We start from the raw sequence: 26,208 nt of genomic DNA, 5'->3' as shown, positions 1-26,208 counted from the left end.
TCAAAGCTGCTAAACTCCAGAAAATACCCTGCCATAGACAATACTGAGAATTGCATCTGCTAAAACACACATAGAGACAGTTATCAGTAAATAAGCAGCATTGTCTTTTTTAGTAGCCATGACAAGTAGCTGCTACTAGTAGCTCTGTGCGTCTTCACCCTTAGAGATCAAAAGAGAGTATGCTAGAAAGAGTGTTTGATTCCTGTATTACTAGATTACTAAAAAAAACCATAACAAATGAAAGACCAGTTGCAAATTATCTTAAAATATCAAAGCCTACATCATACTAAAAGTTAATGAAAAAGGGAACTACCTCTTTAAGTATAAATGAAAATCCCCTCCCTAACTTATGTAATGAAGGAGGGCAAAAATGAGCTACCATTGATGCAGTCACTCAAAATGGACATGTGTATTGCAAGAGCACAGGGGCTCGATCATGTGGTATAATATTAGTATGCTAATGAAAAAAAGGAGATATTTTGTATTTGTGGTTTTTACACAACACCTTTATAATAATTGGTATTTATGTTCTGCTATTTTAAATATTTTGTTTTTTGAAAATAATTATAGTTCATATAATTTGTTATTTGAAGGTTGTTACCCGACTTGTCCAACTGAACGTCCTTTCTATGATGAAATAAATAAATTGTGTGTCAGTCACTGTAGCTGCATTATCAACAACAATACCTACAGCATTGGTCAACATATACCTAATCCTGACCGCTGTCAAATATGGTAAGTAAGGCAAACAGCTGCTGTAGAACAAAATATTTGGCATATTGTCTACAAGATATTATTCCATAAATATACAAACTTTTTTAAAATCTATGTTATAAAACACATCTTTGATTGCTAATAACCCATGTAATATTTCTAATATCTAGTCTTTTGCTGAAAAATTTGTGAAATGACAAACAAATCGCAAGACCCGTTGAAAACAATGGGCATTTTTTTGGCTTCACACATTTTTTTTTTACTGTACGATTTTTTCCCAGTCATATGGGAGTTTTTTCATGGCCAAACATGGAAATCAGTTTCACCCATCACTATTAAGTATTTATTGTATTTATACAGGAAGGAATAGCTTTAATTTTAAATAAATTATGTCTATTCTTTTAAATAAAAAAAACAAGTTGTTGCTTTCTTAACAATACAGCACACTAATTGTATTTAGGAGTGCCTATATTAAGCAAAGTATCTGTTTAAGCTTTGTATAGTCTATGAGCATACCTCTGTGGTGCTTTTCTTCCAAAGCCACTTCTCTCTGCCTTAAATAATTCATAAGGCTATGCCAGTCATGCTGCTTTTTAACTATATCCAATCTCCATCCAATCTGTGTCATTTGATGGAAATAATGGTTTACATTTACCATTACTAAAATAAGTATCAGGGGACTTATTTATCAACAATGGCAAATGTTCACAGGGCAGTAATCCATTGACAACAGATAAACAGTAATAAGCTGCTCTGAGCCAGCTGAAGGTAGAACAGAAAAAAAAATATTTGGTTGGTTGTCATGGGATAATGCATAGAATCAAATGTAAATAGGATTTAGCAGCTCATTATCAGTGATTCATTTTATGTGTACATAATAAATGCTGATAGGTGCAAAAGCTCCCATAAGTTCATAAAGTTTCAAAATGGAAATTACTTTTTGTTTAAAGCAAAAATGACACAAATGTTCTATAGCTTTAAATTATGGAAAGGTAATCTCCCATAAAGTGCATGTTATACAAATATTTAAAAAAGTTAAACATTATTACTTTTCCTCTGTTATAATAAAGCAGTATCTTGTAACTAAGCTGCAGGAATCCATATTTGTAGAAAAACAAACAACTGAGTTTTTTTTTCATGTTGAAATGTTTTAGCAAACTTAAGATAATGCCAATTTCAGAAGGATCCTTTATAGAGACAACACCAGGATCTGAAAAAAAAAATACTTTATCATTTAGATGACAATGCATGTGTGATTTCTTTTAAAACTTTTTTCCCATTGCATGCCCTGGACAGGTTCTATTATTTTTTAAGTCAAATGACTCTTTGTTTTTCTGTTTTATTCATAAAGCTGTTTACCTTTTCTTTTCAGTGAGTGTGGTGAGGACCTGCAAATGCGTTGTTCTAGAGACTCAAAAGAAAAAGAATGTCGTGTCTGCAAAATCAGTGGCAGAACCTACAAAATTCATGAGGCAATACCTAGTGATAGCAAATGTTTCAGATGGTAAGTAAAAAAAATACAGGGTGTTAGTGGAAACAGTATAGTGTTAAATTAAAATCATTCTTTATAACTTATGTTATGAAATATATTTTTATTTGTTTAATGTATTATCCAGTTTTGGAAAAACTATCTATCATCTATCAATCTATATATCATCTCTATCTATCTATCTATCTATCTATCATCTATCTTCATACATTTAAATAGAGGGGGTAGCTATTTGCCCATTTAAAAAAGTGGTGATTTACACCTATTATTTATATTGCTATGCTAGTTTCACAATTTCAAGTTACCAGTAAATACTTTGCAAATTATTATTTGCATAGATATGTTAACTTATGAAACTTAATGCATTAATGATGAAAAATGACCACATACTTTCAATGTTAGTTCATGTGTTTCCTATGGAAATAATATTTTCCTGTTAAATGGAGGGTTGTTTCCCCAAAATGTTGATTTTTTTTTCCTGATCTATATCAATGACTAAAAATTAAAAAAAATTCTACTGATCATCATCAATGGCTTTAAAACCCATATAAAATGTGATTGCTGCTTTTTATATCAGTCTCCTCTTAATAATCAATATTCATTGTTTATCAGCCTATTGTTAATATCCATGATTTTTGTTTCGTTAATTATTAAATACTATTAGGTGAAAAAGTCCCTATATGTCATTTTTTGTCAATAATATGAAAACCCATTTCCTGTGCATGCAAAGTGCAGTGTCATAACATTTCTGAAGTTATGTTTTTTTTTGTTGCTTTTGTTTTCTTTTTATTAAAATTTTACATTTGTATAAATACAGATATACATACAGATACATACAGACATACAGACATACAGATATGTATACATACAGACAGAGATAACCAGAGGTTACACAAAATCAGAAAGAATAATTATCATACATGCTTGATAGCTCCTCCACTTCAGTGTGCGTATTAGAAAAGGACAGAGGAGAAAGTTATATTGTACAGGCGGTAGGACACACAGAAATTTACAACATGAAATAAAACTGAAACAAAACAGTAAAATGCATAATATCATAGGGTTCAACAAGTGGAAGTCGTAACTTTTATAGTTATCAGATAATCACACCTGTGCTTTTTTGCAATAATCTTGAAACAGACTTGGCTTCTTTGGAAACCCCGACTCAGTCCATAACTTTCAGAAACGTGTAGAGGGAGCGCATATGTGTAAAATAAAACAACTAATAGTGCAAAAACGTATTGAACATTTGATGCCTAAATAAAACCAATAACTCAGTCCATAGATGATCAAAATATGGTGTGGCTCGAATAAACAATACTCAACCCAGTCTTTAGCAGGGTTTTTTTTTTTTTAAAACAACAGTCTGTCAAAATGTGAAGCAGGCAAAGTCAGAATCAAGAGAAATAAAACCATTGCTTTGTGAACAGTTCTTACAGGTCAGAATAAAAATAATTCCTCGGGTAACTAATACGTATTATTCTTTAATGTTGATTCTTCCTGGGTCACAGTCTGTATTGCATCATTACTTTACTTCTGAAACCTGCACTTCTCTTTGAAGAGAGGTGTTCCTCTTCTTTTGTTTTGCAGCTATTGTCCAGTATGGCTTACAGCTAGTGTTTTACTAAAATGTTATTCTATCATTGTATTTCCATGTCATTTTCATGAATATGATGTTATATATTCATATAGTCACCTCATTAAAATTTAGATGATATAGCCTTACAGCGAAGTTGAAACGGAGTAATAGTTCTTAGGAACACTTTAAAAAAAAAAAATATTAAAAATTCAGTATTATGACCAAAGTTTAAAGCAAATGTAAACTGTGCCTTTTCCTTCCAATTAAATAACAAAAACCATTGAAGGTATACACATACAATCAAAATTGTGTCCATGTGATTAAATAATCATAAAATCATAACAAAATGATTTACCCTTTCCAGATTTAACTAAAAATGTTAACTAACCATTAGGTGCCAGTATAAAATACCAACATACATTTAACAAAAGCATTTTCAATATATGTATATTTAGTTATCCATATTTAACATAATTTCTCCAAGTTCTGTTCATATATCCCACAAAATCATAGTATAAATGTTTCCATGACAATATAAAAAAATCATTTGTAGAATTTCTTCATATTCCTAAATCATCTTTTTGTTGGATTTTGTATCCTTAAACACTATGTTACTGGGTCTGGGATACAAGCAAAGTTCTTTGTTCTCTTAAACTCATAAGTTTTATCTTTTTGTGTCTTGAGGTCTTCTATATCTTGCTTGATAAGAATGTAGCAAAAAACTGGAGCAGAACTATAACATATATTTTATATTCATGTAAAGCAGCATGTATGTATTAGATGTCTATTAGCATGTGAAAAGAACCAAATGACAGATTTTCCTAAAATACATAGGCATTAATATTACTTTGTGCCTAAAGGTCAAATTAATAATGACCTTCCCATAAAACCACCAAGGAACTTTGGAAAACCTCATATCTCATCATCTCCTAGACAACCAAATCATTAATTCTACTGCTCCCTCTCCAACCCCCAAAAGCTGTAATTTAAAATAAAGACACTGTGACTTAAATTAGACACACTACTGCCATATAAGTTGTATGATTTTAACAAAACCCTATTACCAGTGGTAGTCACATACCTTAAATCATGCCATAATGCTGATCAGAAACCTGATTATTACATTGCAAAATTGATTCCATTTCTGACAGTCTAACTTTATGCTTAGTTATCTCTTTTGCCAGACAGCTAGCACTACCCATGCCACATTCTACTCTTTCCTCATCTAGACTAGTAATCTGTCCTGCATCACTTTCCTTTCTATTTGAGCACATTAACATATTAAATATTTTTACCATTAACATAACATTGTTAATCCTATGCTTCATCTTGGAAAATTATATTCCTTCCTCCAACTTTAAATTTGCCTCCACTCATTGACTATACAGATCTGACCATATTTCTGCCTCAGACATAATTCTGTGAGGGATTTTAAACTCAAATTTGCTCTTCCTAGCCAAATCATCATGAAAATCCATACTCACCGGAAAGAAGAATCTTTCTCACTGCGCCCACAATTTGTCAAAGCCTATAATACTTACACAAGTGATTTCTAGGTTCTTTTACTCATATAGACATCTGGAAGCTTCAGTTCAACTACAACCTCCTGTTCCCCTTTGAAGCTGACAGAGTGTGTATATGTGCAGTGTCCAGGTCTATAAATCTGGGTGCATTCCCAACTGTGATAACTGCTGTATATTTACTAAATTTGTGTAAATTCTATGGTCAAGATGCTGCCAAAATTCTTATTCACTCTCTTATAATATCTCGCCTGGACTACTGTAACTCCCTATTAATTGGCCTTCCCCTCCAAAGACTGTCCCCTCTCCAGTCCATAATGAATACTGCTGCCAGGCTCATACACCTCTCCAACCGCTCCTCCTCTGCCGTGCCACTCTGCAAATCCCTGCACTGGCTTCCCCTACCATCCAGGATAAAATTCAAGCTATTGACCCTCACATTTAAAGCAGTCCATAACTCTGCCCCACCCTACATCTCTGAACTCATCTCTAGGTACCATCCAACCCGCTTGTTACGCTCCTCTACTGACCTGCTCCTCAACTCCTCTCTCATTCCCTCCTCACACGCTCGCATTCAAGACTTTGCAAGGGCTGCCCCCCTTCTCTGGAATTCGCTCCCACAAACTGTCAGACTTTCTCCCAATCTCTCTGCCTTCAAGAAATCTCTAAAAACACATTTATTTAGAGAGGCTTACCCTAATCTAGTTTAGCAATACCCTGTGCCCCACCTCTCACAACTCTGGTCATGCCCATTCCCACACCTTGTGTCTCAACCCTTTCTCCTTGTAGATTGTAAGCTCTTTTGGGCAGGGCCCTCTTCACCTCTTGTATCGGTTATTGATTGCTTTATATGTTACTCTGTATGTCCAATTTATGTAACCCACTTATTGTACAGCGCTGCGGAATATGTTGGCGCTTTATAAATAAATGTTAATGTAATGTAATGTAATGTCATCAGATAACACTCACCAGGGTGTTATTCAAAGTATATATAATGTGTGGAAATAATGATACAGAAAAATACATACAAATAATAACATATTTAGCTAGTCAGATATATCGTCGACAACCTACCAAAACCATTAAACATAATATATAAATGTATAAATATGATGTCTAAATTGTGTATTATGTGGATGAATGTGTGTGTGTCTTAGCTGTGTGTGTGTGTGAGAGTGTCTGAATGTGAAGCATGTGAGTCTGTGTCTGTGAGTTTCTGTTCTTGTGTTCTTGTTTCCCAGGCTCTTTTTTGTTCTTAAAAATATACCCCCTCAATCAGATACACTTCCCCCACCCTTATGCATAGGGCAGTCCTTTTGTTGCTTAGGGACATTTCTGATGTAAGTAACAAAGAACTATACAAATTTATGTGCCAATCAATATGTGTATGGCTAAGACAGGATTGCATAAATGACCACAATATGTGTAAATGACCACAGAATTAATATTTTACAAATATACAAAGAGCAAAACAAAAAAGCAAAAGTGGCCATCCTTGCCTAGTACCATTCTATGCCACTATATATAATAAAAGGCTCTAAGTTTGCCCAGAAGCAGTAACTAATAGCAACCCATAAGATATTTGCTTACAAACAGATGACCAGTTAATGCTGCCTGCTGATTGGTTGCTGTGGGTTACTGCTCCTTGGAAATGGCCTTTTATTACATCATCCCATATGTCAGACTGTGAACCTGGAAACTTATGTCCCTGTGTTTTGGAGTGTTCATTCATAAAGCTGTATTGCCTATACTTTTTCTCTTACAGTAAGTGTGGTGAGGACCTGCAGAAGCAATGTTCTAGAATTTCAAATTCAAAAGAAAAAGAATGTGAAGATAATGTCTGCACAATCAATGGCAGAACCTACAAAGTTCATGAGCCAATACCTAGTCATCACAGATGTATTAGATGGTAAGAGAAATAGCTACTGTACAACAAAATAAGTTGGCACATTATATACAAGATGATAGTGGACACTATATACCCTTATATTAAAAACATTCTTTATAGATTATCAGAAGAAAAAAAAGATTCTTGTTTGTTCAAATATTGTAAATTTCATTTTAACTAGCATTATGTTGCTACTTTCAGCATTTTAGGTCATATTATGTATACATTCTTTAACTAGTCATAATAACTCATGAAAATAGTTCATACTGTATTTCATTTGTGAACCAAGATTTAAAAAACTTACTTTATCCTTTACATAAAAAGTGCATGTGTGATATCTATGAAAAAGGCATCTGGTATCTTCTTATGGATTTTTTTATGAAAACCCTTTATTTGTGCTTAAAGCTGCTTGCCTCTCCTTTTACTCTTTTAGTGAGTGTGGTAAAGATCTGCAGATGCATTGTAATAGAGACTCAGATTCAAGAGAAGAAGAATGTAACTTTTGCAACATCGATGGCAGAAAATATCGAATTCATGAGCCAGTACCTAGTCATCAGAGATGTATGAGATGGTAAGAGACCTAGCTGCTATATAACAAAATAACTTGATGCATTGCATACGAGATGTTAGTGGAAACAGTATACTCTTTGATAAAAACCTTTTTCAAAAAGCTCTTGTTTGTTCAATTTAATAACCAGTCTCTTTTTTTTAAAAAAGTTGTTTGGAAAAAAAAATGTTGATCTATCAATCTATCTATTTTTATTTCTATATATATAAATATATTTAAAAAAAAGAAAAAGAAGAGTAGCTTATTACGTACTTAATATAAGTGATGATGTATTAACTTATCACGTATATGATTGTGCATGTGTAATTTCTATGAAAACCTCTTTTCCTGCTGATGCCCTGTTCAGTGTCCTATTATTTTTGAAAGTCAAATGCCCTTTTGTTTAACTATCTTCATTCATACAGCTTAATTGCATTTTCTTTTTCAGTGTGTGTGGTGAGGACCTGCAAAAGTCTTGCTCTAGAGAAAGGCAGTGTGAGCCACTCTGCAATATCGATGGCATGACCTACAGAATTCACGAGCCAGTACCAAGTCACAGCAGATGTTTCAGATGGTAAGTAAGAGAAATAGCTGCTGTACAACAAAATAAGATGGGAGATACTTTACCAGGCAGAAGTCTCTCTGTATAGCAAGGTATCTTTCCGATAGAGGAACATCAGCAAATGTCTTATTTGAAGGTCCTTTAGATTGGAGAGGCTACATAAATTGTGTTCACTTTGCAAGTTCTGGTATTGTTAAAATTTCCCTATCAAGGGATGGAAACATCTGCCCAGATGAAAGATGTTCCTGGCAGATGCTAATGTAGCAACGCCTGGGGAAAGACCAGGTAAAAACTAAGTTTTTTAATCAGTAGGGTTAACTGAATTTGTGGGGGTACAACTGATTTTTAGGTTTCTTACAATGTTATGCCATAGAGACATGTATGTACTGCGGAATGGCAAAAAGTAATGGTGAAAGTGGCCATCCCTGCTTGGTACCATTTTGTATCTGAAAGGAACTAGAAAGTGTGGGCAGCAATTTGCATCCCAATGCTTTACTGTGTTAATCCACAAAGCTGTATTGCCTATTATTTTCCTCTTACAGTAAATGTGGTGAAGACCTGCAAAAGCAATGTTCTAGAGTTCCAGATTCAAAAGAAAAAGAATGTATAGAAGACTTCTGCACAATCGATGGCAAAAAATACAAAATACACGAGCCGATACCTAGTTATCACAGATGTATCAGATGGTAAGAGAAACAGCTGCTGTACAACAAAATAAGTAGGCACATTGTATACAAGATGATAGTGGACACTATATACCCTTATATTAAAAACAATCTTTAGATTATAATCTTTAGATTATTAGGAGAAAAAAAAACATTCTTGTTTGTTCATAAATTGTTAATGTAATTTGAACTAGCATTATGTTTCTACTTTCAGCATTTTAGGTCAAATTGTGTATACATTCTTTATATAATATCTCATGAAAATAGTTCATACTGTATTTCATTTGTGAACCAAGATTTAAAAACAATTACTTTATCCTTTACATAAAAATGCATGTGTGATTTCTATGAGAAAGGCACCAGTAATCTGGTATCTGCTTATGGATTTCTATGAAAACCCTTTACTTGTGCATGCCTTATGCAGTGTCCAAACATTTTTTTCAAGCCAATTAACCCTTTGTTTTACTGCATTCATTCATAAAGCTGCTTGCCTTTCCTTTTTCTCTTTCAGTGAGTGCGGTAAAGATCTGCAGAAGCATTGTTCTAGAGACTCAGATTCAGGAGAAGAAGAATGTAACTTCTGCAACATCGATGGCAGAAAATATCGAATTTATGAGCCAGTACCTAGTCATCAGAGATGTATGACATGGTAAGAGAACTAGCTGCTGTATAACAAAATAAGTTGATGCATTCTATACGAGATGTTAGTGGACACAGTATACTCTTTGGTAAAAACCTTTTTTAAAAAGCTCTTGTTTGTTCGATTCAATATCCAGTCTCTTCTTTTAAAAAAAGTTTTTAAGAAAAAAATAATTATGTTGATCTATCAATCAGTCTATCTATCTATCTATCTATATATTTATCTATCTATCTTTCTTTTTATATATCGTCATATATTTAAAAAAAAAGAAGAGTTTCTTATTACCTACTTAATATAAGTGATGATGTATTAACTCTAATTTTTTTATCATGTTTGTGATTGTGCATGTGTGATTTACATGAAAACTCTTTTCCTGCACATGCCCTGTGCAGTGTCCTATTATTTTTGAAAGTCAAATGCCCTTTTGTTTTACTGCGTTCATTCATACAGCTAAATTGCCATTTCTTTTTCTCTTTCAGTGAGTGTGGTGAGGACCTGCAAAAGTCTTGTTCTAGAGAAAGGCAATGTGAGCCTCTCTGCAATATCGATGGCATGACCTACAGAATTCACGAGCCAGTACCAAGTCACAGCAGATGTTTCAGATGGTAAGTAAGAGAAATAGCTGCTGTACAACAAAATAAGATGGGAGATACTTTACCAGGCAGAAGTCTCTCTGTATAGCAAGGTATCTTTCCGATAGAGGAACATCAGCAAATGTCTTATTTGAAGGTCCTTTAGATTGGAGAGGCTACATAAATTGTGTTCACTTTGCAAGTTCTGGTATTGTTAAAATTTCCCTATCAAGGGATGGAAACATCTGCCCAGATGAAAGATGTTCCTGGCAGATGCTAATGTAGCAACGCCTGGGGAAAGACCAGGTAAAAACTAAGTTTTTTAATCAGTAGGGTTAACTGAATTTGTGGGGGTACAACTGATTTTTAGGTTTCTTACAATGTTATGCCATAGAGACATGTATGTACTGCGGAATGGCAAAAAGTAATGGTGAAAGTGGCCATCCCTGCTTGGTACCATTTTGTATCTGAAAGGAACTAGAAAGTGTGGGCAGCAATTTGCATCCCAATGCTTTACTGTGTTAATCCACAAAGCTGTATTGCCTATTATTTTCCTCTTACAGTAAATGTGGTGAAGACCTGCAAAAGCAATGTTCTAGAGTTCCAGATTCAAAAGAAAAAGAATGTATAGAAGACTTCTGCACAATCGATGGCAAAAAATACAAAATACACGAGTCGATACCTAGTTATCAGAGATGTATCAGATGGTAAGAGAAACAGCTGCTGTACAACAAAATAAGTAGGCACATTGTATACAAGATGATAGTGGACACTATATACCCTTATATTAAAAACAATCTTTAGATTATAATCTTTAGATTATTAGGAGAAAAAAAAACATTCTTGTTTGTTCATAAATTGTTAATGTAATTTGAACTAGCATTATGTTTCTACTTTCAGCATTTTAGGTCAAATTGTGTATACATTCTTTATATAATATCTCATGAAAATAGTTCATACTCTATTTCATTTGTGAACCAAGATTTAAAAACAATTACTTTATCCTTTACATAAAAATGCATGTGTGATTTCTATGAAAAAGGCACAAGTAATTTGGTAACTGTTTATGGATTTCTATGAAAACCCTTTACTTGTGCATGCCTTATGCAGTCTCCTAACATTTTTGAAGTCACTTAACCCTTTGTTTTACTGCATTGATTCATAAAGCTGCTTGCCTTTCCTTTTTCTCTTTTAGTGAGTGCGGTAAAGATCTGCAGATGCATTGTTCTAGACAATCAGATTCAGGAGAAGAAGAATGTAACTTTTGCAACATCGATGGCAGAAAATATCAAATTCATGAGCCAGTACCTAGTCATCATAGATGTATAAGATGGTAAGAGAACTAGCTGCTGTATAACAAAATAAGTTGATGCATTGTATACGAGATGTTAGTGGACACAGTATACTCTTTGATAAAAACCTTTTTAAAAAGATGTTTGTTTGTTTGATTTAACATCCATTCTCTTTTTTAAAAAACAGTTGTTTAGAAAAAAAATCAATTTTGTTGATCTATCACTCTATCAATCCGTCTGTCTGTCTGTCTATCTATTTCTCCTTTTTATATATTTTCATATATTAAAAAAAAAGAAGAGTAGCTTATTACCCACTTAATATAAGTGATGATGTATTAACTCTAATTATTTTATCATGTATATGATTGTGCATGTGTGATTTCTATGAAAACCTCTTTTCCTGCGCATGCCCTGTGCAGTGTCCTATTATTTTTGAAAGTCAAATGCTCTTTTGTTTTACTGTCTTCATTGATACAGCTAAATTGCCATTTCTTTTTCTCTTTCAGTGAGTGTGGTGAGGACTTGCAAAAGACTTGTTCTAGAGAAAGGCAATGTGACACTGAGCATCTCTGCAATATCGATGGCATGACCTACAGAATTCATGAGCCAGTACCAAGTCACAGCAGATGTTTCAGATGGTAAGTAAGAGAAATAGCTGCTGTACAACAAAATAAGATGGGAGATACTTTTCCAGGCAGAAGTCTCTCCGTATAGCAAGGTATAGAGGAAAATCAGCAAATGTCTTATTTGAAGGTCCTGTAGAATGGAGAGGCTACATAAATTGTGTTTACTTTGCAAGTTCTGGTATTGTTTAAATTTCCCTATCAAGGGATGGAAACACCTGCCCAGATGAAAGATGTTCCCAGCACATGCTAATGTAGCAAAGTCTGGGGAAAGACCAGGGAAATACTAGGTTTTTAATCAGTAGGGTTAACTGAAATTATGGGGGTTCAACTGATTTTTAGGTTTCTTACAATGTTATACCATAGAGACATTGTATGTACTGCGGAATGGCAAAAAGTAATGGTGAAAGTGGCCATCCCTGCTTGGTACCATTTTGTATCTGAAAGGAACAAGAAAGTGTGGGCAGCAATTTGCATCCCTATGTTTTACTATGTTAATCCACAAAGCTGTATTGTCTTTTCTTTTTCTCTTACAGTAAGTGTGGCGAAAACCTGCAAAAGCAATGTTCTAGAGTTCCAGATTCAAAAGAAAAAGAATGTATAGAAGACTTCTGCACAATCGATGGCAAAAAATACAAAATACATGAGCCGATACCTAGTCATCATAGATGTATCAGATGGTAAGAGAAAAAGCTGCTGTACAACAAAATAAGTAGGCACATTGTATACAAGATGATAGTGGACACTGTATACCCTTATATTAAAAACATTCTTTCTAGATTATTAGGAGAAAATAAAGATTCTTGTTTGTTCATTAATGTAATTTAAACTAGCATTATGTTGGTACTTTCAGCATTTTAGGTTCAAATTGTGCATACATTCTTTAACTAGTCATAATACCTTATCAAAAAATAGTTCATAGTGGATTTCATTTGTGAACCAAGATTTAAAAACTTACTTTATCCTTTACATAAAAATGCATGTGTGATTTCTATGAGAAAGGCACCAGTAATCTGGTATCTGCTTATGGATTTCTATGAAAACCCTTTACTTGTGCATGCCTTGTGCAGTGTCCTATCATTTTTTGAAGTCACTCAACCCTTTGTTTTACTGCATTCATTCATAAAGCTGCTTGTCTTCTCCTGAATCTGATTGTCTAGAACAATGCATCTGCAGATCTTTACCGCACTCACTAAAAGAGAAAAAGAAAGGCAAGCAGCTTTATGAATCAATGCCAGTAAAAACAAAGGGTTAAGTGACTTCAAAAATGTTAGGAGACTGCATAAGGCATGCACAAGTAAAGGGTTTTCATAGAAATCCATAAACAGTTACCAAATTACTTGTGCCTTTTTCATAGAAATCACACATGCATTTTTATGTAAAGGATTAAAGTAATTGTTTTAAATCTTGGTTCACAAATGAAATACAGTATGAACTATTTTCATGAGATATTATATAAAGAATGTATACACAATTTGACCTAAAATGCTGAAAGTAGAAACATAATGCTAGTTCAAATTACATTAACAATTTATGAACAAACAAGAATGTTTTTTTTTCTCCTAATAATCTAAAGATTGTTTTTAATATAACGGTATATAGTGTCCACTATCATCTTGTATACAATGTGCCTACTTATTTTGTTGTACAGCAGCTGTTTCTCTTACCATCTGATACATCTGTGATAACTAGGTATCGGCTCGTGTATTTTGTATTTTTTGCCATCGATTGTGCAGAAGTCTTCTATACATTCTTTTTCTTTTGAATCTGGAACTCTAGAACATTGCTTTTGCAGGTCTCCACCACATTTACTGTAAGAGGAAAATAATAGGCAATACAGCTTTGTGGATTAACACAGTAAAGCATTGGGATGCAAATTGCTGCCCACACTTTCTAGTTCCTTTCAGATACAAAATGGTACCAAGCAGGGATGGCCACTTTCACCATTACTTTTTGCCATTCCGCAGTACATACATGTCTCTATGGCATAACATTGTAAGAATCCTAAAAATCAGTTGTACCCCCACAAATTCAGTTAACCCTACTGATTAAAAAACTTAGTATTTACCTGGTCTTTCCCCAGACGTTGCTACATTAGCATCTGCCAGGAACATCTTTCATCTGGGCAGATGTTTCCATCCCTTGATAGGGAAATTTTAACAATACCAGAACTTGCAAAGTGAACACAATTTATGTAGCCTCTCCAATCTAAAGGACCTTCAAATAAGACATTTGCTGATGTTCCTCTATCGGAAAGATACCTTGCTATACAGAGAGACTTCTGCCTGGTAAAGTATCTCCCATCTTATTTTGTTGTACAGCAGCTATTTCTCTTACTTACCATCTGAAACATCTGCTGTGACTTGGTACTGGCTCGTGAATTCTGTAGGTCATGCCATCGATATTGCAGAGAGGCTCACATTGCCTTTCTCTAGAACAAGACTTTTGCAGGTCCTCACCACACTCACTGAAAGAGAAAAAGAAATGGCAATTTAGCTGTATGAATGAACGCAGTAAAACAAAAGGGCATTTGACTTTCAAAAATAATAGGACACTGCACAGGGCATGTGCAGGAAAAGAGTTTTCATGTAAATCACACATGCACAATCACATACATGATAAAAAAATTAGAGTTAATACATCATCACTTATATTAAGTAGGTAATAAGAAACTCTTCTTTTTTTTTTAAATATATGAAGATATATAAAAAGAAAGATAGATAGATAAATAGATAGATAGATAGATAGATAGACTGATTGATAGATCAACATAATTATTTTTTTCTTAACAACTTTTTTTAAAAGAAGAGACTGGATATTGAATCGAACAAACAAGAGCTTTTTTAAAAAGGTTTTTACCAAAGAGTATACTGTGTCCACTAACATCTCGTATAGAATGCATCAACTTATTTTGTTATACAGCAGCTAGTTCTCTTACCATGTCATACATCTCTGATGACTAGGTACTGGCTCATAAATTCGATATTTTCTGCCATCGATGTTGCAGAAGTTACATTCTTCTTCTCCTGAATCTGAGTCTCTAGAACAATGCATCTGCAGATCTTTACCGCACTCACTGAAAGAGAAAAAGGAAAGGCAAGCAGCTTTATGAATGAATGCAGTAAAACAAAGGGTTGAGTGACTTCAAAAAATGATAGGACACTGCACAAGGCATGCACAAGTAAAGGGTTTTCATAGAAATCCATAAGCAGATACCAGATTACTGGTGCCTTTCTCATAGAAATCACACATGCATTTTTATGTAAAGGATAAAGTAAGTTTTTTAAATCTTGGTTCACAAATGAAATCCACTATGAACTATTTTTTGATAAGGTATTATGACTAGTTAAAGAATGTATGCACAATTTGACCTAAAATGCTGAAAGTACCAACATAATGCTAGTTTAAATTACATTAATGAACAAACAAGAATCTTTTATTTTTCTCCTAATAATCTAGAAAGAATGTTTTTAATATAAGGGTATACAGTGTCCACTATCATCTTGTATACAATGTGCCTACTTATTTTGTTGTACAGCAGCTTTTTCTCTTACCATCTGATACATCTATGATGACTAGGTATCGGCTCATGTATTTTGTATTTTTTGCCATCGATTGTGCAGAAGTCTTCTATACATTCTTTTTCTTTTGAATCTGGAACTCTAAAACATTGCTTTTGCAGGTTTTCGCCACACTTACTGTAAGAGAAAAAGAAAAGACAATACAGCTTTGTGGATTAACATAGTAAAACATAGGGATGCAAATTGCTGCCCACACTTTCTTGTTCCTTTCAGATACAAAATGGTACCAAGCAGGGATGGCCACTTTCACCATTACTTTTTGCCATTCTGCAGTACATACAATGTCTCTATGGTATAACATTGTAAGAAACCTAAAAATCAGTTGAACCCCCATAATTTCAGTTAACCCCACTGATTAAAAACCTAGTATTTCCCTGGTCTTTCCCCAGACTTTGCTACATTAGCATCTGCTGGGAACATCTTTCATCTGGGCAGGTGTTTCCATCCCTTGATAGGGAAATTTAAACAATACCAGAACTTGCAAAGTGAACACAATTTATGTAGCCTCTCCATTCTACAGGACCTTCAAATAAGACATTTGCTGATTTTCCTCTATACCTTGCTATACGGAGAGACTTCTGCCTGGAAAAGTATCTCCCATCTTATTTTGTTGTACAGCAGCTATTTCTCTTACTTACCATCTGAAACATCTGCTGTGACTTGGTACTGGCTCATGAATTCTGTAGGTCATGCCATCGATATTGCAGAGATGCTCAGTGTCACATTGCCTTTCTCTAGAACAAGTCTTTTGCAAGTCCTCACCACACTCACTGAAAGAGAAAAAGAAATGGCAATTTAGCTGTATCAATGAAGACAGTAAAACAAAAGAGCATTTGACTTTCAAAAATAATAGGACACTGCACAGGGCATGCGCAGGAAAAGAGGTTTTTATAGAAATCACACATGCACAATCATATACATGATAAAAATAATTAGAGTTAATACATCATCACTTATATTAAGTGGGTAATAAGCTACTCTTCTTTTTTTTAATATATGAAAATATATAAAAAGGAAAATAGATAGAGAAATAGATAGACAGACAGACAGACAGATTGATAGAGTGATAGATCAACAAAATTGATTTTTTTTCTAAACAACTGTTTTTTAAAAAAGAGAATGGATGTTAAATCAAACAAACAAACAAACATCTTTTTAAAAAGGTTTTTATCAAAGAGTATACTGTGTCCACTAAAATCTCGTATACAATGCATCAACTTATTTTGTTATACAGCAGCTAGTTCTCTTACCATTTTATACATCTATGATGACTAGGTACTGGCTCATGAATTTGATATTTTCTGCCATCAATGTTGCAAAAGTTACATTCTTCTTCTCCTGAATCTGATTGTCTAGAACAATGCATCTGCAGATCTTTACCGCACTCACTAAAAGAGAAAAAGGAAAGGCAAGCAGCTTTATGAATCAATGCAGTAAAACAAAGGGTTAAGTGACTTCAAAAATGTTAGGAGACTGCATAAGGCATGCACAAGTAAAGGGTTTTCATAGAAATCCATAAACAGTTACCAAATTACTTGTGCCTTTTTCATAGAAATCACACATGCATTTTTATGTAAAGGATAAAGTAATTGTTTTTAAATCTTGGTTCACAAATGAAATACAGTATGAACTATTTTCATGAGATATTATATAAAGAATGTATACACAATTTGACCTAAAATGCTGAAAGTAGAAACATAATGCTAGTTCAAATTACATTAACAATTTATGAACAAACAAGAATGTTTTTTTTTCTCCTAATAATCTAAAGATTGTTTTTAATATAACGGTATATAGTGTCCACTATCATCTTGTATACAATGTGCCTACTTATTTTGTTGTACAGCAGCTGTTTCTCTTACCATCTGATACATCTGTGATAACTAGGTATCGGCTCGTGTATTTTGTATTTTTTGCCATCGATTGTGCAGAAGTCTTCTATACATTCTTTTTCTTTTGAATCTGGAACTCTAGAACATTGCTTTTGCAGGTCTTCACCACATTTACTGTAAGAGGAAAATAATAGGCAATACAGCTTTGTGGATTAACACAGTAAAGCATTGGGATGCAAATTGCTGCCCACACTTTCTAGTTCCTTTCAGATACAAAATGGTACCAAGCAGGGATGGCCACTTTCACCATTACTTTTTACCATTCCGCAGTACATACATGTCTCTATGGCATAACATTGTAAGAAACCTAAAAATCAGTTGTACCCCCACAAATTCAGTTAACCCTACTGATTAAAAAACTTAGTATTTACCTGGTCTTTCCCCAGACGTTGCTACATTAGCATCTGCCAGGAACATCTTTCATCTGGGCAGATGTTTCCATCCCTTGATAGGGAAATTTTAACAATACTAGAACTTGCAAAGTGAACACAATTTATGTAGCCTCTCCAATCTAAAGGACCTTCAAATAAGACATTTGCTGATGTTCCTCTATCGGAAAGATACCTTGCTATACAGAGAGACTTCTGCCTGGTAAAGTATCTCCCATCTTATTTTGTTGTACAGCAGCTATTTCTCTTACTTACCATCTGAAACATCTGCTGTGACTTGGTACTGGCTCGTGAATTCTGTAGGTCATGCCATCGATATTGCAGAGAGGCTCACATTGCCTTTCTCTAGAACAAGACTTTTGCAGGTCCTCACCACACTCACTGAAAGAGAAAAAGAAATGGCAATTTAGCTGTATGAATGAACGCAGTAAAACAAAAGGGCATTTGACTTTCAAAAATAATAGGACACTGCACAGGGCATGTGCAGGAAAAGAGTTTTCATGTAAATCACACATGCACAATCACATACATGATAAAAAAATTAGAGTTAATACATCATCACTTATATTAAGTAGGTAATAAGAAACTCTTCTTTTTTTTTTAAATATATGAAGATATATAAAAAGAAAGATAGATAGATAAATATATAGATAGATAGATAGATAGACTGATTGATAGATCAACATAATTATTTTTTTCTTAACAACTTTTTTTAAAAGAAGAGACTGGATATTGAATCGAACAAACAAGAGCTTTTTTTAAAAAGGTTTTTACCAAAGAGTATACTGTGTCCACTAACATCTCGTATAGAATGCATCAACTTATTTTGTTATACAGCAGCTAGTTCTCTTACCATGTCATACATCTCTGATGACTAGGTACTGGCTCATAAATTCGATATTTTCTGCCATCGATGTTGCAGAAGTTACATTCTTCTTCTCCTGAATCTGAGTCTCTAGAACAATGCATCTGCAGATCTTTACCGCACTCACTGAAAGAGAAAAAGGAAAGGCAAGCAGCTTTATGAATGAATGCAGTAAAACAAAGGGTTGAGTGACTTCAAAAAATGATAGGACACTGCACAAGGCATGCACAAGTAAAGGGTTTTCATAGAAATCCATAAGCAGATACCAGATTACTGGTGCCTTTCTCATAGAAATCACACATGCATTTTTATGTAAAGGATAAAGTAAGTTTTTTAAATCTTGGTTCACAAATGAAATCCACTATGAACTATTTTTTGATAAGGTATTATGACTAGTTAAAGAATGTATGCACAATTTGACCTAAAATGCTGAAAGTACCAACATAATGCTAGTTTAAATTACATTAATGAACAAACAAGAATCTTTTATTTTTCTCCTAATAATCTAGAAAGAATGTTTTTAATATAAGGGTATACAGTGTCCACTATCATCTTGTATACAATGTGCCTACTTATTTTGTTGTACAGCAGCTTTTTCTCTTACCATCTGATACATCTATGATGACTAGGTATCGGCTCATGTATTTTGTATTTTTTGCCATCGATTGTGCAGAAGTCTTCTATACATTCTTTTTCTTTTGAATCTGGAACTCTAAAACATTGCTTTTGCAGGTTTTCGCCACACTTACTGTAAGAGAAAAAGAAAAGACAATACAGCTTTGTGGATTAACATAGTAAAACATAGGGATGCAAATTGCTGCCCACACTTTCTTGTTCCTTTCAGATACAAAATGGTACCAAGCAGGGATGGCCACTTTCACCATTACTTTTTGCCATTCTGCAGTACATACAATGTCTCTATGGTATAACATTGTAAGAAACCTAAAAATCAGTTGAACCCCCATAATTTCAGTTAACCCCACTGATTAAAAACCTAGTATTTCCCTGGTCTTTCCCCAGACTTTGCTACATTAGCATCTGCTGGGAACATCTTTTCATCTGGGCAGGTGTTTCCATCCCTTGATAGGGAAATATAAACAATACCAGAACTTGCAAAGTGAACACAATTTATGTAGCCTCTCCATTCTACAGGACCTTCAAATAAGACATTTGCTGATTTTCCTCTATACCTTGCTATACGGAGAGACTTCTGCCTGGAAAAGTATCTCCCATCTTATTTTGTTGTACAGCAGCTATTTCTCTTACTTACCATCTGGAAACATCTGCTGTGACTTGGTACTGGCTCATGAATTCTGTAGGTCATGCCATCGATATTGCAGAGATGCTCAGTGTCACATTGCCTTTCTCTAGAACAAGTCTTTGCAAGTCCTCACCACACTCACTGAAAGAGAACATTTTTATGTAAAGGATAAAGTAATTGTTTTTAAATCTTGGTTCACAAATGAAATACAGTATGAACTATTTTCATGAGATATTATATAAAGAATGTATACACAATTTGACCTAAAATGCTGAAAGTAGAAACATAATGCTAGTTCAAATTACATTAACAATTTATGAACAAACAAGAATGTTTTTTTTTCTCCTAATAATCTAAAGATTGTTTTTAATATAACGGTATATAGTGTCCACTATCATCTTGTATACAATGTGCCTACTTATTTTGTTGTACAGCAGCTGTTTCTCTTACCATCTGATACATCTGTGATAACTAGGTATCGGCTCGTGTATTTTGTATTTTTTGCCATCGATTGTGCAGAAGTCTTCTATACATTCTTTTTCTTTTGAATCTGGAACTCTAGAACATTGCTTTTGCAGGTCTTCACCACATTTACTGTAAGAGGAAAATAATAGGCAATACAGCTTTGTGGATTAACACAGTAAAGCATTGGGATGCAAATTGCTGCCCACACTTTCTAGTTCCTTTCAGATACAAAATGGTACCAAGCAGGGATGGCCACTTTCACCATTACTTTTTACCATTCCGCAGTACATACATGTCTCTATGGCATAACATTGTAAGAAACCTAAAAATCAGTTGTACCCCCACAAATTCAGTTAACCCTACTGATTAAAAAACTTAGTATTTACCTGGTCTTTCCCCAGACGTTGCTACATTAGCATCTGCCAGGAACATCTTTCATCTGGGCAGATGTTTCCATCCCTTGATAGGGAAATTTTAACAATACTAGAACTTGCAAAGTGAACACAATTTATGTAGCCTCTCCAATCTAAAGGACCTTCAAATAAGACATTTGCTGATGTTCCTCTATCGGAAAGATACCTTGCTATACAGAGAGACTTCTGCCTGGTAAAGTATCTCCCATCTTATTTTGTTGTACAGCAGCTATTTCTCTTACTTACCATCTGAAACATCTGCTGTGACTTGGTACTGGCTCGTGAATTCTGTAGGTCATGCCATCGATATTGCAGAGAGGCTCACATTGCCTTTCTCTAGAACAAGACTTTTGCAGGTCCTCACCACACTCACTGAAAGAGAAAAAGAAATGGCAATTTAGCTGTATGAATGAACGCAGTAAAACAAAAGGGCATTTGACTTTCAAAAATAATAGGACACTGCACAGGGCATGTGCAGGAAAAGAGTTTTCATGTAAATCACACATGCACAATCACATACATGATAAAAAAATTAGAGTTAATACATCATCACTTATATTAAGTAGGTAATAAGAAACTCTTCTTTTTTTTTAAATATATGACGATATATAAAAAGAAAGATAGATAGATAAATATATAGATAGATAGATAGACTGATTGATAGATCAACATAATTATTTTTTTCTTAAAAACTTTTTTTAAAAGAAGAGACTGGATATTGAATCGAACAAACAAGAGCTTTTTAAAAAAGGTTTTTACCAAAGAGTATACTGTGTCCACTAACATCTCGTATAGAATGCATCAACTTATTTTGTTATACAGCAGCTAGTTCTCTTACCATGTCATACATCTCTGATGACTAGGTACTGGCTCATAAATTCGATATTTTCTGCCATCGATGTTGCAGAAGTTACATTCTTCTTCTCCTGAATCTGAGTCTCTAGAACAATGCATCTGCAGATCTTTACCGCACTCACTGAAAGAGAAAAAGGAAAGGCAAGCAGCTTTATGAATGAATGCAGTAAAACAAAGGGTTGAGTGACTTCAAAAAATGATAGGACACTGCACAAGGCATGCACAAGTAAAGGGTTTTCATAGAAATCCATAAGCAGATACCAGATTACTGGTGCCTTTCTCATAGAAATCACACATGCATTTTTATGTAAAGGATAAAGTAAGTTTTTTAAATCTTGGTTCACAAATGAAATCCACTATGAACTATTTTTTGATAAGGTATTATGACTAGTTAAAGAATGTATGCACAATTTGACCTAAAATGCTGAAAGTACCAACATAATGCTAGTTTAAATTACATTAATGAACAAACAAGAATCTTTTATTTTTCTCCTAATAATCTAGAAAGAATGTTTTTAATATAAGGGTATACAGTGTCCACTATCATCTTGTATACAATGTGCCTACTTATTTTGTTGTACAGCAGCTTTTTCTCTTACCATCTGATACATCTATGATGACTAGGTATCGGCTCATGTATTTTGTATTTTTTGCCATCGATTGTGCAGAAGTCTTCTATACATTCTTTTTCTTTTGAATCTGGAACTCTAAAACATTGCTTTTGCAGGTTTTCGCCACACTTACTGTAAGAGAAAAAGAAAAGACAATACAGCTTTGTGGATTAACATAGTAAAACATAGGGATGCAAATTGCTGCCCACACTTTCTTGTTCCTTTCAGATACAAAATGGTACCAAGCAGGGATGGCCACTTTCACCATTACTTTTTGCCATTCTGCAGTACATACAATGTCTCTATGGTATAACATTGTAAGAAACCTAAAAATCAGTTGAACCCCCATAATTTCAGTTAACCCCACTGATTAAAAACCTAGTATTTCCCTGGTCTTTCCCCAGACTTTGCTACATTAGCATCTGCTGGGAACATCTTTCATCTGGGCAGGTGTTTCCATCCCTTGATAGGGAAATTTAAACAATACCAGAACTTGCAAAGTGAACACAATTTATGTAGCCTCTCCATTCTACAGGACCTTCAAATAAGACATTTGCTGATTTTCCTCTATACCTTGCTATACGGAGAGACTTCTGCCTGGAAAAGTATCTCCCATCTTATTTTGTTGTACAGCAGCTATTTCTCTTACTTACCATCTGAAACATCTGCTGTGACTTGGTACTGGCTCATGAATTCTGTAGGTCATGCCATCGATATTGCAGAGATGCTCAGTGTCACATTGCCTTTCTCTAGAACAAGTCTTTTGCAAGTCCTCACCACACTCACTGAAAGAGAAAAAGAAATGGCAATTTAGCTGTATCAATGAAGACAGTAAAACAAAAGAGCATTTGACTTTCAAAAATAATAGGACACTGCACAGGGCATGCGCAGGAAAAGAGGTTTTTATAGAAATCACACATGCACAATCATATACATGATAAAAATAATTAGAGTTAATACATCATCACTTATATTAAGTGGGTAATAAGCTACTCTTCTTTTTTTTAATATATGAAAATATATAAAAAGGAAAATAGATAGAGAAATAGATAGACAGACAGACAGACAGATTGATAGAGTGATAGATCAACAAAATTGATTTTTTTTCTAAACAACTGTTTTTTAAAAAAGAGAATGGATGTTAAATCAAACAAACAAACAAACATCTTTTTAAAAAGGTTTTTATCAAAGAGTATACTGTGTCCACTAAAATCTCGTATACAATGCATCAACTTATTTTGTTATACAGCAGCTAGTTCTCTTACCATTTTATACATCTATGATGACTAGGTACTGGCTCATGAATTTGATATTTTCTGCCATCAATGTTGCAAAAGTTACATTCTTCTTCTCCTGAATCTGATTGTCTAGAACAATGCATCTGCAGATCTTTACCGCACTCACTAAAAGAGAAAAAGGAAAGGCAAGCAGCTTTATGAATCAATGCAGTAAAACAAAGGGTTAAGTGACTTCAAAAATGTTAGGAGACTGCATAAGGCATGCACAAGTAAAGGGTTTTCATAGAAATCCATAAACAGTTACCAAATTACTTGTGCCTTTTTCATAGAAATCACACATGCATTTTTATGTAAAGGATAAAGTAATTGTTTTTAAATCTTGGTTCACAAATGAAATACAGTATGAACTATTTTCATGAGATATTATATAAAGAATGTATACACAATTTGACCTAAAATGCTGAAAGTAGAAACATAATGCTAGTTCAAATTACATTAACAATTTATGAACAAACAAGAATGTTTTTTTTTCTCCTAATAATCTAAAGATTGTTTTTAATATAACGGTATATAGTGTCCACTATCATCTTGTATACAATGTGCCTACTTATTTTGTTGTACAGCAGCTGTTTCTCTTACCATCTGATACATCTGTGATAACTAGGTATCGGCTCGTGTATTTTGTATTTTTTGCCATCGATTGTGCAGAAGTCTTCTATACATTCTTTTTCTTTTGAATCTGGAACTCTAGAACATTGCTTTTGCAGGTCTTCACCACATTTACTGTAAGAGGAAAATAATAGGCAATACAGCTTTGTGGATTAACACAGTAAAGCATTGGGATGCAAATTGCTGCCCACACTTTCTAGTTCCTTTCAGATACAAAATGGTACCAAGCAGGGATGGCCACTTTCACCATTACTTTTTACCATTCCGCAGTACATACATGTCTCTATGGCATAACATTGTAAGAAACCTAAATATATCTCTCTCTAGAGAGAGATATATTTAGGTTTCTTACAATGTTATGCCATAGAGACATGTATGTACTGCGGAATGGCAAAAAGTAATGGTGAAAGTGGCCATCCCTGCTTGGTACCATTTTGTATCTGAAAGGAACTAGAAAGTGTGGGCAGCAATTTGCATCCCAATGCTTTACTGTGTTAATCCACAAAGCTGTATTGCCTATTATTTTCCTCTTACAGTAAATGTGGTGAAGACCTGCAAAAGCAATGTTCTAGAGTTCCAGATTCAAAAGAAAAAGAATGTATAGAAGACTTCTGCACAATCGATGGCAAAAAATACAAAATACACGAGCCGATACCTAGTTATCAGAGATGTATCAGATGGTAAGAGAAACAGCTGCTGTACAACAAAATAAGTAGGCACATTGTATACAAGATGATAGTGGACACTATATACCCTTATATTAAAAACAATCTTTAGATTATAATCTTTAGATTATTAGGAGAAAAAAAAACATTCTTGTTTGTTCATAAATTGTTAATGTAATTTGAACTAGCATTATGTTTCTACTTTCAGCATTTTAGGTCAAATTGTGTATACATTCTTTATATAATATCTCATGAAAATAGTTCATACTGTATTTCATTTGTGAACCAAGATTTAAAAACAATTACTTTATCCTTTACATAAAAATGCATGTGTGATTTCTATGAAAAAGGCACAAGTAATTTGGTAACTGTTTATGGATTTCTATGAAAACCCTTTACTTGTGCATGCCTTATGCAGTCTCCTAACATTTTTGAAGTCACTTAACCCTTTTTTTTACTTCATTCATTCATAAAGCTGCTTGCCTTTCCTTTTTCTCTTTTAGTGAGTGCGGTAAAGATCTGCAGATGCATTGTTCTAGACAATCAGATTCAGGAGAAGAAGAATGTAACTTTTGCAACATCGATGGCAGAAAATATCAAATTCATGAGCCAGTACCTAGTCATCATAGATGTATAAGATGGTAAGAGAACTAGCTGCTGTATAACAAAATAAGTTGATGCATTGTATACGAGATGTTAGTGGACACAGTATACTCTTTGATAAAAACCTTTTTAAAAAGATGTTTGTTTGATTTAACATCCATTCTCTTTTTTAGAACACAGTTGTTTAGAAAAAAAATTCATTTTGTTGATCTATCACTCTTTCTATCAATCTGTCTGTCTGTCTTTCTGTCTATCTACCTATTTCTCTATTTTCCTGTTTATATATTTTCATATATTAAAAAAAAGAAGCGTAGCTTATTATCCACTTAATATAAGTGATGATGTATTAACTCTAATTATTTTTATCATGTATATGATTGTGCATGTGTGATTTCTATGAAAACCTCTTTTCCTGTGCATGCCCTGTGCAGTGTCCTATTATTTTTGAAAGTCAAATGCTCTTTTGTTTTACTGTCTTCATTGATACAGCTAAATTGCCATTTCTTTTTCTCTTTCAGTGAGTGTGGTGAGGACTTGCAAAAGACTTGTTCTAGAGAAAGGCAATGTGACACTGAGCGTCTCTGCAATATCGATGGCATGACCTACAGAA

The 26,208-nt window shown here is 33.9% G+C and overlaps 2 protein-coding genes across 2 annotated transcripts in view; one reads left to right on the top strand and one right to left on the bottom strand.

The window, feature by feature from the left end:
- The window catches only part of LOC100490280 (mucin-2), a 40,027-nt gene extending 27,252 nt beyond the window's left edge, over positions 1–12,775 (top strand). The window contains exons 25-36 of the mRNA XM_031901307.1: positions 594–735; positions 2,087–2,218; positions 7,068–7,211; positions 7,624–7,761; positions 8,186–8,311; positions 8,842–8,985; positions 9,476–9,613; positions 10,084–10,209; positions 10,740–10,883; positions 11,372–11,509; positions 11,975–12,106; positions 12,628–12,775. Coding sequence (XP_031757167.1) covers positions 594–735; positions 2,087–2,218; positions 7,068–7,211; positions 7,624–7,761; positions 8,186–8,311; positions 8,842–8,985; positions 9,476–9,613; positions 10,084–10,209; positions 10,740–10,883; positions 11,372–11,509; positions 11,975–12,106; positions 12,628–12,775 — 1,652 coding nt within the window. The remainder of the gene's footprint in view (positions 1–593; positions 736–2,086; positions 2,219–7,067; positions 7,212–7,623; positions 7,762–8,185; positions 8,312–8,841; positions 8,986–9,475; positions 9,614–10,083; positions 10,210–10,739; positions 10,884–11,371; positions 11,510–11,974; positions 12,107–12,627) is intronic.
- A 432-nt stretch (positions 12,776–13,207) lies between these two features.
- Positions 13,208–24,609, bottom strand: LOC116410491. Its single transcript, XM_031901306.1, has 19 exons — positions 24,584–24,609; positions 24,301–24,444; positions 23,689–23,826; positions 23,077–23,208; positions 22,412–22,555; positions 21,796–21,933; positions 21,204–21,329; positions 20,530–20,673; positions 19,423–19,566; positions 18,807–18,944; positions 18,209–18,334; positions 17,535–17,678; positions 16,923–17,060; positions 16,311–16,442; positions 15,646–15,789; positions 15,030–15,167; positions 14,433–14,558; positions 13,759–13,902; positions 13,208–13,283 (listed from the first exon to the last, which is right to left on the bottom strand). Exons 1-19 carry the CDS (start codon positions 24,607–24,609, stop codon positions 13,208–13,210), a joined length of 2,442 nt encoding a protein of 813 aa, XP_031757166.1.
- Positions 24,610–26,208: the final 1,599 nt, after the last annotated feature.

The sequence above is a fragment of the Xenopus tropicalis genome, chromosome 4, assembly GCF_000004195.4.
Source record: "Xenopus tropicalis strain Nigerian chromosome 4, UCB_Xtro_10.0, whole genome shotgun sequence".
Taxonomy (NCBI): Eukaryota; Metazoa; Chordata; class Amphibia; order Anura; family Pipidae; genus Xenopus; species Xenopus tropicalis.
The sequence above is the reverse complement of the archived record's forward strand: the minus strand, read 5'-3'. Positions and strand labels throughout refer to the sequence as shown.